This window comes from Lissotriton vulgaris, chromosome 3_1 (assembly GCF_964263255.1).
Source record: "Lissotriton vulgaris chromosome 3_1, aLisVul1.2, whole genome shotgun sequence".
In the NCBI taxonomy this organism is placed as follows: domain Eukaryota; kingdom Metazoa; phylum Chordata; class Amphibia; order Caudata; family Salamandridae; genus Lissotriton; species Lissotriton vulgaris.
In genome coordinates, this window is record NC_141689.1 from 1074446469 (window position 1) to 1074462284 (window position 15816).

Here is a 15816-nt window from a genome sequence, read left to right on the forward strand (position 1 = left end):
TTACTTTTCTGGTTTGACAATTTTCCCCTCTTCTCCCTGACCTTTTCCTGTAATCTTAGAGGGGGTCCCCTTCTTTTGCATTAGTATTCCCTCTACTGCCAATAAACCCCCACTTGCTTATGTATGCTGTGCTGAAACCCTTTAACATAATAACATTGGTCCACAATTTATCAATCTCCTAAGCATAAAGGACGGAGGTGGTCCTCCTGTGGCAATAATCCATAACCTGGAGGCAAAACAAGGATTTCCTCAGCAAATACCTTGTTCATCCATTTTGCTCACGGATGCACATCTCACGAACAGACTCTAGTTCTTCCCAATTTGTTCAAATCATCCTCACTTGTGAAGCCCTTACTGCCTGCTATACTCTCTGACTCTATTATACCTGTTGATTTTAGAATTATCAATTTGGTGACTTTCATATAAAAAATTGATTGAATCAGCATATTGTAATTTCACGGGCTCATTGACTTCAAAGGTTCTTACGCAGGGAGGGAGACTCCAATGCCCCAAACCATAATGCTGACAGCGTCACTGGCCTATAGACAATGCTGCCATAGACTGCAATGGTTCATTATGAAGTGCTTTAAAACAGTAAGCCCTGCGTTGTGCGCCGCCGTTCACAAAGTTGATTTACTGCCTGGCTTCTGTCTCCTGATTACGAGCGAGACAGGTTAGGCAGCCTGGGACAGACAGCCCAGACTTAAATATATTGATTTGTTTGGATGTACGATTGTATCTCTAAATAAACCGATCTATTTAATATTTGTACAGGAATGTGAAGGAAATGATTTCAGGGGGGCGCAGCCCCGGAGCCCTAATGGAGAATCCGCCCCTGCGGTCTTGAGACACTGTTGTACTAGGTATTTTTGCCAAAGTGGGTTTATTTTTTCTATGGATTGCAGTTATTGATTTGTACCACTGTGGAGGTTTATTACGCAAAAAGCACATACTGAATCAATTGCTTCCAAATCAGAATACTACTTCTGATCATTTGAGTCATTTGAAGTATCTCTTCATTTTCATATAATTAAAAAATTGTTTGTTGTATCAAGTTTTCTTCACATTTATTTTTCAGATATTCTTGTTCAAGAGTATGTCAAATTTGGATCCCTGGACACTTATTTGAAAAGAAATAAAAACTCTATAAACATCTTGTGGAAGCTAGAAGTAGCAAAGCAGTTGGCTTGGGCGATGCATTTTTTAGTAAGTCATTTTATGTTTGTGCTACAGAAAGTTGCTTAATTACTGTTGATTGTGTCGATGGTTCTCATAATCTTTCCTTTGCTAATCTAGTTCAGGGTATGTCTTGGAAGTTATTTGCTCTTTGATGGCATGCAATAATTTAAGTGACAATGAAATGCAGGTTTTGAATGCATATGAATAAAAGCGGTTTGGTTATATTAAAAAGAGGGAGGTGAGAAGTTTTCGAGTTATTTTCTCTTCACCTAAGAGTAGTAAAATGCAAAAGTCAATGGCAATCACATTGCCAAAAATACCTGGGTCAAAATGCAATCTAGCAAAGGCTACATGGCCACAATCCACTCACATGTACAGCACAAGAGTCTCTGAAATGTGCTTGGAAGAAGGTGAGCCTTTTGTCAATTTTCATTCCAGAGTTCTTGCCTTCATTCCCTTTGTCTAGAAGGGAACCGTGGATGGGCACTACATCCTTCGAGAGACAATGGAGACACCATTTCACACACCAAGCTGACATTTTAGCCCAGGCTGACTTATAACTTGTAGTTGTTCCTGAGACCAGGGTTCCGCGATGAACAGTATAGACCCCTGCAAAATGTCAGCATTTCTGTATTTTCTCCTCAAATCCTCCATCTCACTAAAACCTGTCCCCTGCCATGGGTTGCAGAAGGCCAAGATGGCTCATCACAACGGTAGTAAGTTGGGGCAAGGTGGAATGTATAATTAATATAAAGTTCCAGCAACTGTGGAAACCATTTGTCTGTTGCCTAAAAGTGAATAACTAAAAGCAATCTCCATTTTATCTCATTTCTGAACAAGCTATTAGTTTGGGTAATCCTCATGAATGGGACAAAGGTCTGTTCTTTGTCTCCTGTCCTTTAGAAATGCATGTGAGCCCATTTCTTCTGGCTACGGCTCAAGATCAAGAACTGGGAATGTTGTGGACCACCTTATGGCAAAGAAATTTGTTTAACATAGCCCCAATGTTTCATGACATCTCGAAATAATTAGGAGTCCTAGCGCCAAACCATGGGATCCATTTGTAGTTCCAGTCCAGAAACAAATGTGCAAGTTCTGCCAGGTACATGGGTTAAATTGAGATTTAATAGTTCAAGCGGAAATGCCAGAATTAGTTAACCAAATCTGCTAGCTTTGATAGAAGGGAAGCGACTTGGGTAGCTGATGTAGTGGACTTTGCAACATTGTCCATTCTGAGTTGGATACCATACAAGATAAGGTATATGCATGATATGTAAAGCAACTACTCTGATCTATTTCTGGAAAAAAACTACATATTCCAGATTTTTGGAGGAGTTTTAACAATTCACCCTCAGATCCTCATTTCATCGTAATCCGCAAATATTTTCCGAATTAACTGTCAAACTATGAATACAAATTAAATCTACAATTCCCACCCTACACGATTTTAAAACATGCATACCTGAAAACATGTGAATTGATTTCTTCCAAGCCACAGAAAGGACCTAGCTGAGAGCCATTTTTGTGCCAAATTTAGCGCACTTTAATTCAGTAGTTTTTAATCTGGTTTAGAGTAAAATTTCTGTGCTACTGAAAATGTAAATAACCGACCCCTTAAACATTCTTACCCTGTCCCTTCTTGGTGAATCTGCACAAACCCTAACACACCATTTTTAAAGTAAACCGTATGTTTATAGGGCACATTTTGTCTACATTTGGCAATCAGCAGCAATGTGATTAGTAATTCAAAACCTTTTGACCCCCTCCAAACTTCTCTACCTTGACGGATCTTCACAAAACTGGAGTACCAAACTTTGCAGAAAGAACTAATGCCTTGTATATTCGTCAAACACTGCCAAAATTACTAACAAACTCCTTTCAGTTGAAACTGCAGTTTAACCAGCAGAGCAATATCTATCCATTTTTCCACATTTGACTCCTTGTTTTTTTTTTCTTCTTTTTGACAAAAACTGCTGGAAGTCATTTCAGCACACCAAAAAAGTATTGCAAGTTGGATCAGGCTGCCTCACCAAATTCATTGCATTATGTGCAGATAAAATTGATTGGGTTGCATCAAACATTTGAAAAATTTTATCAAATGCAGAAAAGTTTATCATTTAAAAGCAAAACCTCAAAAATCACTTTGAATAGGGCAGTTATGGTGAGCAACCCTAATTCCCTCAAAACGCATCTCATGACCTCACATATATATATGATGTCATATCAGCGGTATCGCTAGTAATAATACATCACCATTGATCTCATATAGCCAGTTACATTATCAGTAACATTATTGAAGGTGTCATACCCGAGAACCTACTTTACTGTACCTATCAGTCTCAGGGTGCAGGAACTGTCCTCGTAAAAGCCATGTGTTGGTGGTGGAGGGTTGTTGAGTACAGACTCCGCATCAGTCATGCTTCTGGGCTTGCACTCAACACACCTAGCTCTACATTTCACAGGGTGACTTTCATCAATGCCCACACAATTAAGTGAAGGACCTGCACTCAGCATAACCTTAAGTGCTGGGTCTGATCTGTGGTCAGCTCAACAAGTTAAATCTCTCTACTGATAGGAGCACAGCCTTAGGTCTCCTGAACTGTTGCCTCACAGCTCAGGACACTTGTCCTCTCGCAATGTCTGATACATTCTGTTCACAGGGTAGACACATGGTGTTAAGATCCCCATCACAGATAAAAGGTGAACAGATTTTTATTGATGATGCTATTTTTATATCTTCCTTAACATCATCTGTTGTATGAGCAGTGTTTTAGGACAGATAAAGTCACAACTTATGACTTTCTATGGCTGTTAGGTTGTGCCTGGTACAGATAACGTCCATTCATAGACGTTGTTTAGGGCAGTTTCATTTTTGGACAGCCAACATCATAAACTCTCTTCTGAGACCATAGATCATTTTGTTCTGTAAATTTCTTCGATCTTGCAATGATATGCTTTGTCTCTTGTCAAAGCAAGGAACCTTTGCCTCAGTATGCACTGTGCACAACTGAAGGACTTCAGCACTGAACTTCAGCTCTTGGTGCACCCGTCCCCATGTGAGCAGAACCACCTGTGCAAGGCCAGTCTTCCTGCCCGCAGTGCTCTTTGCAGCACTGCCAAAGTTACTCGCGCTTTTTTAATTCATGGCTCTGAGGTGGCATCTAGTTCAAGAATAGGATTGCAAAGACTGCTTTAGGTTGTGTTACTGGCACAGGTCTTTATGATCTGCAGTGTCCAATTCAGAACTGTGGTATCCACCTGTAACCTGTTTTGTTTTACCCTCCTACCCTTTTTAGGTCTTGCCTGGTGAAAGTAGCGCATGCTCTGCTCTCGCCAGAGAGGACCTTTTGTAATCAATTCTCCACCGTGGGCTAATGCACACGCCTGCATGGACAAAGATGGCTGCTCTTGCCATCTGTCCAAAGCAGACAGCATGCGTGGGTCCGTGGGACAGTGGACAGCGTGCCGCCATCTTGTTCACACCGGCTTCCTTCAACTCTGGCTCCGGCGTGCTTTCACTTTAAACAGTGCACGCGCGCGTGACGGAGCCAGAGTTAAAGGAAGCCGGCGTGCAACAATTTACAGCCGAGTTTTGAAGTATGCTGTTTAAAACACCAATTATAAAGAAGAGTCACACATAAAAACGCAATCAGCTGCTGCTTCCCATCTCCTAAACTGCTTTTGGTTTTAAAGTAAGGTTCAGAAAAATGTTCTTAACATAGCAGAAGCTGTCATATGTGACATTTCCAGCAAGTATTAACTGTTTTCTCAACGGATCATGCAGAACAGAAAATTATGAGTCGCAAAATGTAACATGATTTGCTTTAGAAAACATGATCAGCTGGAGATGTCACACACAATATGGTTCCTTTTGGAAAGTAAGCGTGATGGCAGCTTGTATACTTCAGAAAGAGTTAATGCTGCTGGACAGGCAGTGGCTAACATTATTCAACTAGAATAATGGTCTATAAGTTACTTAGCGTTTGTTGAGAGGCGAGGTTGGTGTGGTAAACCCATGAATAGCTTTTAAAAGGCCATAGCAACTTAAAAAAAACAAGCATTGAAAATGCAATAGGTCTCGCCTTTGATTAAGTTAAAGCCATTTGCTTTGCTATAGAATACCATTAGCAAAGCAAATGGCTTTAACTTAGCCAAAGGTGAGACCTGTTGCATTTTCAATGCTTGTTTAAGTTTGAGTGTTTATCAACCAGTCCCGGTGGGTCTAACACCTATTAAAACAGCAGTTGTGGATATCTGTGGGTCATACTATAGGATTGCACCACTCAAGTAATTTTTTTTCGCCATCTTTAGAGGCTGGTTCTGTCCTTCTAGCATTTCTGATGACTCTACAAACCCTTTATTCCCCCCGATAATTTGAGGTCTGTAGTCACTGAACCGGTTTTCGCTTCTGCAAAGGCAGCCTGGTCCCCATCCGACCCTTGCAGCAGGGGAACAGACAGTGTTTTCCCTGGGGAGTCTAAAACCTGGCCAACCTCCCCTAACCTGGCCGCCACATGCTTGGAAAAAAATAAATGTGGAATTAAAAAAGAAAATCTGTTATTCAACCATTTTACTAGCAAAGTTATCTAACCACATGGCTGCTAGGCGTTTTCCCGTCCTGCGCTGGGAATTGCTGTTTTACTTTATTTCATGACGAGCTGGCCTTGTCATCCGCGCACGGCAGGTAAGCGCCATGACGAGCCCAGCTCGTCATTAGCCTCGAAGGGGCTAAATAAGAAGTATTTCAGTTGTGCTAAGCGTTTTATTATGTTTTATTTATTTATGAAGGAGACAAGAATAAATAACCACCTAACCAATTACTCAAGGCCTATGCTGCTACGGTGCAGCTTAAACAGCACTCAATAATATGAATGTTAAAAAGAAGTGCAGGCAAAGCAAAAAGCTCTGTCACGTTAATGTAAAAATAAAATCGAAACCACACTTTCAACCAGCTGTGATACTGAAGAGAATGGAACCATTTCTATGCAGATGTGAACAATGTGAATGTGCTCTTTGCAGTCACTCAGAGTGAAGGGGGTACAGTGGGTAAGATGGGTTGATCGACTACCAGATGTCTGCTGTGATGGGCAAAACCAAAATGTGTGTGACAATTTAACAGACCAGTGATGAATCCCTCTGAACAAAAGCCCCTCTGTGGATGTATATTCTGTTAGATTTTTGGGGAATAACAACAGGCTATCGAGACAGAAGCTGTCAGGCGAGATCTAAAACTTTCAGTCTTAAGTTACTAGTGAAGACCTAATTCTTTAAATGTTGTCGTTAATGCTTAAGCTCTGAAAATGTCCATTGTATTTTCTAGGAAGACAAAGGCCTCGTCCATGGTAACGTGTGCTCCAAAAACATCTTGCTGGTTAGAGAAGAAGACAGGAAGGCTGGAACGCCTCCTTTCATCAAGCTGAGTGACCCGGGGATCAGTATTACCGTTCTGCCAAAAGAAAGTAAGCAGCCATGTCGTTGTTTTTACCAATTCTGTTCATCCCGCATTCGTTGTTAATGCCTTCTTACCTGGTTAGCACGTTACTCCAGCGCACCCTTGTCCCAGGACCGCTGTAACCCAGCCATAGGTAGGTTAGGCCAGGGCTGGTGGTGCAAAGAAATGGCAACTCACTCCAATGAGCCATTTCTTTTTTCTTCGTCTTATGAACGGAACTATTTGTTGCGCACACCATACACTGAATCGCTTCTATCTGCTTGATTTTTGCAAGCCAGGGAGCAGGAGCATCCATAATGATTGGAGGGATGGAAATTTTTAATTTTTTTATGAGTTTCCTCATAAAGGATGAATGGCTTCTCAAAAATAAATTAGAACGCATTAACAACTAAAATGCCAACACCATTTGGCGTACAGTAACGTAGGAAGAAACACGTACTTACCTTGTATCAGGGCAGGTAATTGAGAACTGTTGTGAGTCGATGAAAAAAAGCTTTTGGGAAAAGAATGCACCTGCACTGACTTATGGATAGATATAAAAACACAGTGGTTTGTTCCTTTTCCTCATTTCAGTGCCCACTTTGACAACATTTCCTGATTAGCCTCTTGCCTGTGCAGCACTACTACCGCATGAGAAAATTGCATTGTATTGTAATTGCATCTATATAGCACTTACTACCCCTTTTTCGGCGAGTAGCATGCTACTCCAGAACCCATAAATGATGGCAAGTGCTTTACCTTATCACATGGCTACTCACAAATGCTCATCACATTAGCATACATGAATCTCACAGAATGCCCTTTACATTCTGCATATTTGTATATGTTTTGTTTCAGTTCTCTAGTGCTGTGCTGCAGATTTACTTTGCTCCTGAAGTATTACTCACCCAAGTTATACCATGTGTCGCTGTGAAATGGTGTTCAGCATGCTCTGTTATGGTAATGCATGTGCATGGACGTGTACCCATTACTGGCACAGCTGCTTATCTAGGGGGTTACGAAAACAGACTTCAGAGCATGAGTACAAGGTAGGACACACCTGGAAACGCAACACAAGTGCACAGATGCCATTTTATGAAAGCAGACCACTCTTGCCACCAAGCCAACACTCTGCAACAGCATTGTGTCCTAATGAAAGTAGACGTGGCATAGGAAACTGCAGACCTACAATTCAGGAAGTCAGAGTTGATGTCCTAGGTCTCTAGTAACAGAGGAAGAGCTGCTTCTGTGTTTACTTGGTTAAATGGATCTCTAATTTTGTCTGAGGTGTCTAGTTCTGGAGATAGTGGAAATGGAATGAACTGTGGTACCTGCTGTAGTGAACTAATCAGGTAGGAATGATTCGGAGGGGTTAGACCTGGTGTGTATGGGTCGGCTCCGGAGTGGTTTGCATCACAGAGAGAGGAGGAGATTGTGCTCTGTGGTCTTTGTATTCTTTGCTGACATTAACACAATGTTTTGTAGTTCATTTGTAGGCAGGAGAGATATGAATACTCTGGACAGAAAGAGTGGGCTTTAGTGTAGTAGCCCACGTGGATTCAACCCTACAAGATGGTCTTTGAACATGGAGTTAGGTCTTGTCATGGATGTGTGATGTCAGAATGTATCCTGCCAGAACCAGGAGTTTGGTCGGCATACGGATCATGTAGCACGGAGGGCTGCAAATAGGGCTGACGATAGTCACAGTAGTCATTGACATTTGGAGGTGCATTCTTTAGCAGTTTGAAGGCTGATGATAGTAGTATGATAGTATTGTTGGCAGAATGTAGCTCTCTGTTACAGAGGGAGTCATTTCAATGTGGTTTTGGACCCTGCATACTTGCAGCAAAGTCTTGGGCAGTTTCGAAGCGCAGGGGGTAGGTGAGTGATGGAGAGACAGCGAACGGGGTTTTTTCACCTGGTGATCTAGTCATCCATTTCGATGGTCAGCATTATTTTTTCTCTAGTCATGATAGAGACATTTACACCTTGAGAGTATCACACTGTGTACCGTAAATGCATAGATTAATGGTGAAGGATTAGATCATGATTGTCCAATTCTCACAAAGATTCATTTGAAGTTCATGTTACTGGCTATGGTAACCAGTTCTAGTTTTCTTCCACAGTAGATTCAAGACTTATTTCAGACTGTGAAGAAGAAGCATATTGTATCCGTACTGATGGGTATTTTATGGTGAAAACGAGTAGGTTGATATTTATGGTGTCGCCTATTAAATTTGTAGATTGGCTGTCCAGACTCAATATTATAGGCCATTCTGAGATGTTATTACCTACGTTTTGTAATCTGATCTGGTAACAAAAGGTCTTCCTTTTTGATTTGATAGTGTTGGTTTCCAAGTGAGGGGAGTGTTAGCTGTTTTAGAAAGGGAAAACAAAAATGTGGAGGACAGTCACAATTAGAAGAGAAGACATTGTCAAACAAAACACATTAATAAGCAAACATTCATCCAAGTGAAAGCCACAGTATGAAGCAAACTATATCGGTGAACAAGATCACAGTGCAGAGCAAATCACAATTTATGAACCAAATACATCAATGAGCATAATGACAGTGTAGATAAAGCAAATCACACTTAAGGAACAAATTCACAGGGTGGTGCTAAACTACCATATCGCATAAAATGTGTGGGACGGCATTGCCACCGTGTGAAGTAAATTAGGTTAGCTAAACCATAGTGTGCAATAGAGATCAACCACAGTGTTGAGCAAAATTCATCGGTGAGCAAAGTACAGGGTAGAGCAGAGCAAAACCACAGTATGTGTAGGAAATGACTTTCTAATAAATTTTCTAACCACAGATTCCTTATCATTAGCATATCCCTAGGTGCCAGACTGTATTGATAAGAATTTCCAGCATATCCCCTGCTTGTCAGTAGGTAGCATCATGCAGCTCCGTATCAACTCTGTTCCAGAAGTGAACACTCAAGCTGCATCTAGGCGCCACTCAACCTTTCTGACATCAGTTTCTTTCTTGAAGTGCCTTTCTATGTTGATCAGAACTAGCTCCTACTTTTTTCTTATCAGTTGGTGAGGTTTTTTTTCTGCAAAATGTCTTTCTAGTGCACAAGGGAATAAGTCCCCTAATAAAACTATAGTGTTTAAGTCTCGTAGGGACCGTTGCTAACATATTTGTGTAAACAACAGAAGAGTGTAAATTCGTTAAATGCAAAAGGAAGATCATGGAACAGGATGTACAAATCAATTGGATTTGTGTAGAAGGCCCTCACTCACCAACCAGGTTGGTGACATGCTTCATCACTGGGCCCCACCGGGAGAAGCCAAATGCCTCCCCGGTGTGCTACCATGCCAGATTTACTGCCGAGCTGGATTTTTTGTGAAGATTGTTGTGAGTGTGGTGAATTAAAAATGACCAGATTGTGTCTTACGAAAAAACTTTATTAGGTAGCCAATCTGACATATTAAAAACAATGTGTAGGGAAATTACCAAATGCATTGTTTGGCTATTTCCACTTGGAGTGGGGTCAACATGTTTCTCAGGTTAGGGTGAGCCTTAGCGTGCCCATACCGCCGAGGTACACTTTCCCATGGTCCTGACAAATGCCCAGTAAATCATACATGAAGGGCAGAAACATGTTGACCCCACTTCAAGTGGAAATTGCCAAACAATTTATTTGGTAATTTCCCTACACATAGTTTTTAATATGTCAGATTTGCTACCTAATAAAGTTTTTGGTGAGCGAGGGCCTTCTACACAAATCCAATTGATTTGTACACCCTGTTCCATGCTCTTCCTTTTGCACTTAACAAATTTACACTCTTCTGTTGTTTATACTAGTCTACCAGGGGGACCGAGAGTGTACTCGATTTTCCCTCTCTCTCTCATTGATAACATATTTCTGTGACAGATCCCCATTAGGTGTGACTCTGGTCTTTGGAGTTGGGCCCTACTCCAAGTTGTGTGAGGAGTGTGCCCTGATACACCCAAAGGCAATCCAGGACCACAAGGCCAAAGCAGTAGGTCGCCGAGCTCCAAGGGAAGTAGTGTAAAGACACTTCCTGGGAAGTCTAAATTAAAAAATAAACACAAAAGTCAAAGCAGTTCTTGTCCCAGCCTTGTCATGCTCTGTCTGAGAAGATTCGAGGATGTCAAGGTGCCCCAGGGTCTCGCTTTTGGTCCCCTATTGAGAAAAAAATTCCACTGCTGATTCTGATGCACCACTGAATTTCTGGGTCCGTCAGTGATGCCTCAATAGATCAGGGCATTTCATGCATATTTGGCACCCTGCTGGCTCAATCTGCCTTCCGTGCTTTCTATGCCTCGTGTACCTGATTCAGGTCCAACTCTGGAGTGGAATTGACGCCCAGCACCACGTTCACTGGTGGTTCCTGAAATATTGATGCCAGGACTGATACCAGAGTAGGACATCAATCCCATAGTTCTATTGACTCCCTGCTGAATCAGCTTCTACCTTGGCTGAAGCTACACTTAAGCTCAGCTACTATGCACCCAGACCCTATACATTCTGCCTCTGACAATTCTGTGCCTTTGCCTTTGAGTTGCCCTCCAGTGCTCCAACACATTCATTTTCAAATTGGACTCAGTCCAGTGCCAACTAGCATTTTGTGATTGTGGGGACACATTCTCCCCACAATATGAAGATAATACTTTTTATATGGATCTACAAGAGGCAAGTGGGTTGGACACTTCCCCTGACACTGGACTAATCTCTCCTATGGCCCTTTTGCAAAATAATCTACTTAATTTGTTTTGGTAATTTGATGGGCAAGCATAGTTTTAGATCTACAGTTGCCATCCCTTGATGTAAAAACCAATGTCCTCAGAGAAGTGTTACAACCCAGACAATCTTCAGCTGAACTCCTGCTGTCATTCAACTAGGCCGACAAACTCATGGGCATGTGGATCAAACCCTGCTCTTACCCTCCCATAAATAGAGATGGAACATGTTGGTACAGACCTGCTCTTTAGGACTCTTCATTTAAAACGCTACACCCTGTCTCTGCAAGCCTGGTAGAACAGGTCGCCAATAGCAGGGTTAATCTTAATTCATTTCCCACTACCTCCAGAGAGAGAGTTGAAAAGAATTTAAAAGTTTGTAAAGAGGGCTTTTCCTGCCTCCACCATCATCCTAGGATCAGTTACCACAAGCTGTTTGCTTTGAAGGTACTCCCATGCATTGTCAGTCAGACTAGGAGCAGGGATATTACCTGCAATTTAACACGCTCCATTCAAGATGGCCAGGATGCGACCAAGTATGTCACCTGGTATGCAATGGGCTACTTAACCAGATTGGTTGGTACTAACTTGGTGCTCCGGGCCAGGCATGCATGAGATTCATGAGCTTCTTGGGTGGTGCTCAGACATCAGTCATAAATATGCCTTTTTATGGGTCTTGCCTCTCTGGCGAGAAGGCTGACTTGGTCTTCAAGTAAAGAGAGGAGAGCTAGTGCGCGCTCCCTCTGTCTTTCTATACCTGCAAGGCAGTATGCTAAAAAATTTCACTCCTTTCAAGGTATCGCTAGGGGTTGAGGTTTTGTAATTCACGAGTCTGACTCCATTTTCTTTTGTGCCACCATTTTGTGTTGCCCTCACGTAGGCCTGTGAAGGTAGCCTGGCGAATAAAGTGGCCTGGCCTTCTTGGTTCATGTATACATTAACTAGGTTTCTTTTTGACTCTGAAATGAACTGTAAGAAACTGACCTCTTCACCTGAAACTGATCTTGCAAAGCCAATTTCCTTGATCGATCTTTGTCTGAGATTGCCAATCAATGTTCAGGACATAGTTAACTTTTAGTTTCCTTGCACATGCCTTATCTTGTTTAGCATCTGTTACCGTTTCTTTTTTATGTTTCTTCATTACATGGGTTATGCTTTCAATTATAGGTTTGTCCGGCTTGTGGAGGTTGAATTTGGGACATTCCTAATAATTAACTTTTGGGTTGGGATACTGTAAATTGAGTTTTTGTTATGTGACACTTTGTTTGAAAATGTACCTTATTGGCTAGAATTTTGTGCAGTGGGTGTACATTTATAATGTGAATATTGGGTATAAAAGGAGACGTCTCGCCTTAGTAAAATGAGCAGTCTCCTGAGAATTTACACCGTGATGTATTTCTAGGATCACTGTTACTAGCTGCAGCTAATAAACTTGGTCTCTGATGCCATCCAGAAGTATTCCGTGTCTCTTATACCAAGACAGGTGAACTCGAAGATCTTAGGCGTGAACCTGACGCCGCAGGGTTAAACCCCGGTTCTTCAGGGTTTCACCTTCAGACGGCATCAAGGCCCACCGTTCCCACACAGGGCTTTCTAGGTCAGGGTAGGCGATTCTGCATAGACCATCCAGCTCAGCAAGGGCAGTGAACTTCACAGTTCCTGACCAGTTCATCACCAGCATCCAAGTACCTTTAGTTTGCCCTTAGAGGCACACAACCACCCTGTCGCAGGTAGGATCACTCATGGGTGATGACATCCGACAGGTGTGTCTTGCATATAGTACAATGTGGTTAGGCCCTCCCATTCCTTTACGCGCCTCTTTCCCCCACATCAGACTGGCTTTTCAGAGGACCATATGTCCATTTTCCTGCAAGAATATTCAAGCTCTTTTGGAAAAAAGAGTTCTTTTGGAGTCCTCTCTAATACTCAGAGATTGGAACTGGGTGCGATCCTATTATTTCCTAGTGCTGAAAAAGAGTGAAGGCCTTCACCCTTTTAAATCTTCAACCCCTCAATTTCTCCCTGTGGAAGGACAGATTCAAGAATCTTACACCGGCCCAGGTTCTATCTGAACAAGGTAAGTAGAGCCCCACCATCCAAGGGGACAGGGCACCGTACTAGACTATTGAGACAAAAAGTTCTCCCATTGGGGCTCAATAAAGTAAATACAACAAGTACTCCAAACTTTCACTCCTTTTGCCTTTCAATCTCATCCAGCACTTTGATTTGACCCCCAATTCTACTGAAGTTTGATACCACACTTGTAACGGTTTAAAGGATCTTTAATGCTCTATTCGATAAAAATATTATCCAACATAAGAAACTGTTGCTAGAATTCGTCTAGGCATCACAAAATAGAACCTATAGGTTTTTTCCAAAGATATATCTGCAATTTAAAAACAATTCAAAATACATTAAACAAATCTTCTCTTGTTTGAAAAAACAAGCATGAACAAAAAATCACAAAATTTCACTCATAGGGAGAGAAAACAAAAGACAAGCATATCTTTCTTTACAAATACTACTCTGTTTTTGGTATTAATAAATATACGTATTATTTCCAGATAGCCAACATCTACTGTTTGTCATAGTTCCACGTGTGCATCAACACGTTTCGGTGGGTGCCCAACATTTAGAACCACCTACTTCAAGACAAATAGATTTCTCCCAAAGACACATATTTAGAAACCATTTGTTATCATAACAAAGGCAAGAGGTGTAAACGATTGGAGTGCTTGTATTTACTGTATTGAACCCCAAGGGGAGATCTTTTCGACTTAGCCAGGTTCTTTCTGCCACTGACCTCTTGAGACTAATTCTTTGTAAACGTCATCTAAAAATGAAATTATCCTTACAATTGCACTTTTATCTTTGATTCTAAAACAGTATCTAACAGCCTCTACAGTTGATCTTATGTTTTGCCTTATTGAAAATCGGTCGTAGGTGCATTTTTCTTAAATATAAAAGTTTGGGACAGATATATAAAATGTGCAATAAGTCCGCACAATCAACAAGCAGTTTTTCCTTTAAGCGCTGAATTTAATTTCCCCTGAGATTCATAAATGAGCATGAAGAGCAATCTGAATATTAGGAATTTCTTTTTAATGTAGCAGATCGGCAAGGGTTTCAGAAACTAAAGTCCATGTGTTTATATTGTTGTGACCTGACCAAGTTGTTGTCCCTCGGTCTGCTGTTTAAAATACCTCAATGTATACTTTTTCGTGCCAGTTGGGTTAATTTTGCCAGCGACTCTATGTCTGGTAGATTATATGTTTATAGAGTCATTTTTGAAAATACAGTGTTAAGTTCCATGTCTTTGTATGATGTTTTCTTTAGTTCCTCATGAATTAAGGATTTTATGGTTGACGGATCCACCCTTGCACAGTCAAAAGAATAATTCAAACTATTTCTGTTTTGAAGTGACATTACAGTTTTTAGATTCAATTCCAACCCGAGGACAGTGTGGAGTGTCTGTGCGAAGATGCAAACGATTACGTACACATTACATATAAGTTTTATTGTGACTGGCTATGACCTCGTTATTTAACAGAGGTGATGCATAAAGTAAGTAAGGGATAAGTTTCATATTTAGTGCTTTCGAAGAAGAGTTGTTTGCTCTGCCCCTGACCAGGTTGGAAAATATTTTTGGTAAATAGGTGGTTAGTCCATGATAGCTTACTGTCAAATGTAACTGTAAGGTAGTCATATTGATTGACTATTTCAATTGAAGTATCTCCTAAAACCCACGTTATGGACTTGCTTTTCTTTCCAAATGCCATAATTTAGGTTTTTTGACAGGTTGGGAATTAGGCTAGTCTCTAAAATAAATGTATATATCGGTTTTAAAACATTTGGTAGCCCTTTGGGGTGAGCGACAATACCACCAGGCCATCAGCGTAGGCCGGATGTGATATTCCCTTGCCTCCCAGCTTGCGTGAAATACCAAGGTCTGATATAAGATACTCTTTCAGATCAATGATATACGAAGATAATAATAAAGGGGCCGGAATGCACGCTAGTTTGAGACCATTCTCAGTGCGGAATTTGGCTTACAAAACATTGTCGGTGGATAACACAAAGTTAATTACTGTTGAGAAGCCCTGGCGGAAACCAGTTTGTGTTAGTGGTATTGAAAGTTGTGCCATAGTCAAGATTGCCAGATTATTTAATAAGTGTTTGGCGAATAGCTTACCTTCAAAATCTAAGAGAGCTGTTAATTGATAGCTGGCTGGATCTTGTTTGGATCTCCTTTTGTAGATAGGATGAGGTACTGCACCGTTCCATGAAGTAGAAACCTGCCCGGTCCTGGTGACATTGTGCAATAGCTGTTCCAGTAATGAACTCCAAAAAAGAGACGTCAAGTTTAACCAAGTCTACGGGTATTCCATTTAGGCCAACAGCTTTAGAAGGACGACCTTTTTTTTATTAATTTTGATATTTCCTTCTTGGTGATGACAGAGTATGATGCAAAGTCTAACAAGGGTTCAAA

The 15816-nt window shown here is 41.2% G+C and overlaps 1 protein-coding gene across 2 annotated transcripts in view; it reads left to right on the plus strand.

Moving 5' to 3' along the window:
- JAK2 (Janus kinase 2) overlaps positions 1-15816 on the plus strand; it is a 1290985-nt gene that overhangs the window by 1098930 nt on the left and 176239 nt on the right. For both annotated transcript variants that reach the window (XM_086961493.1, XM_086961492.1), the window contains 2 exons: positions 1079-1206; positions 6500-6638. In XM_086961493.1, the coding sequence (XP_086817619.1) occupies positions 1079-1206; positions 6500-6638 (267 nt within the window). The remainder of the gene's footprint in view (positions 1-1078; positions 1207-6499; positions 6639-15816) is intronic.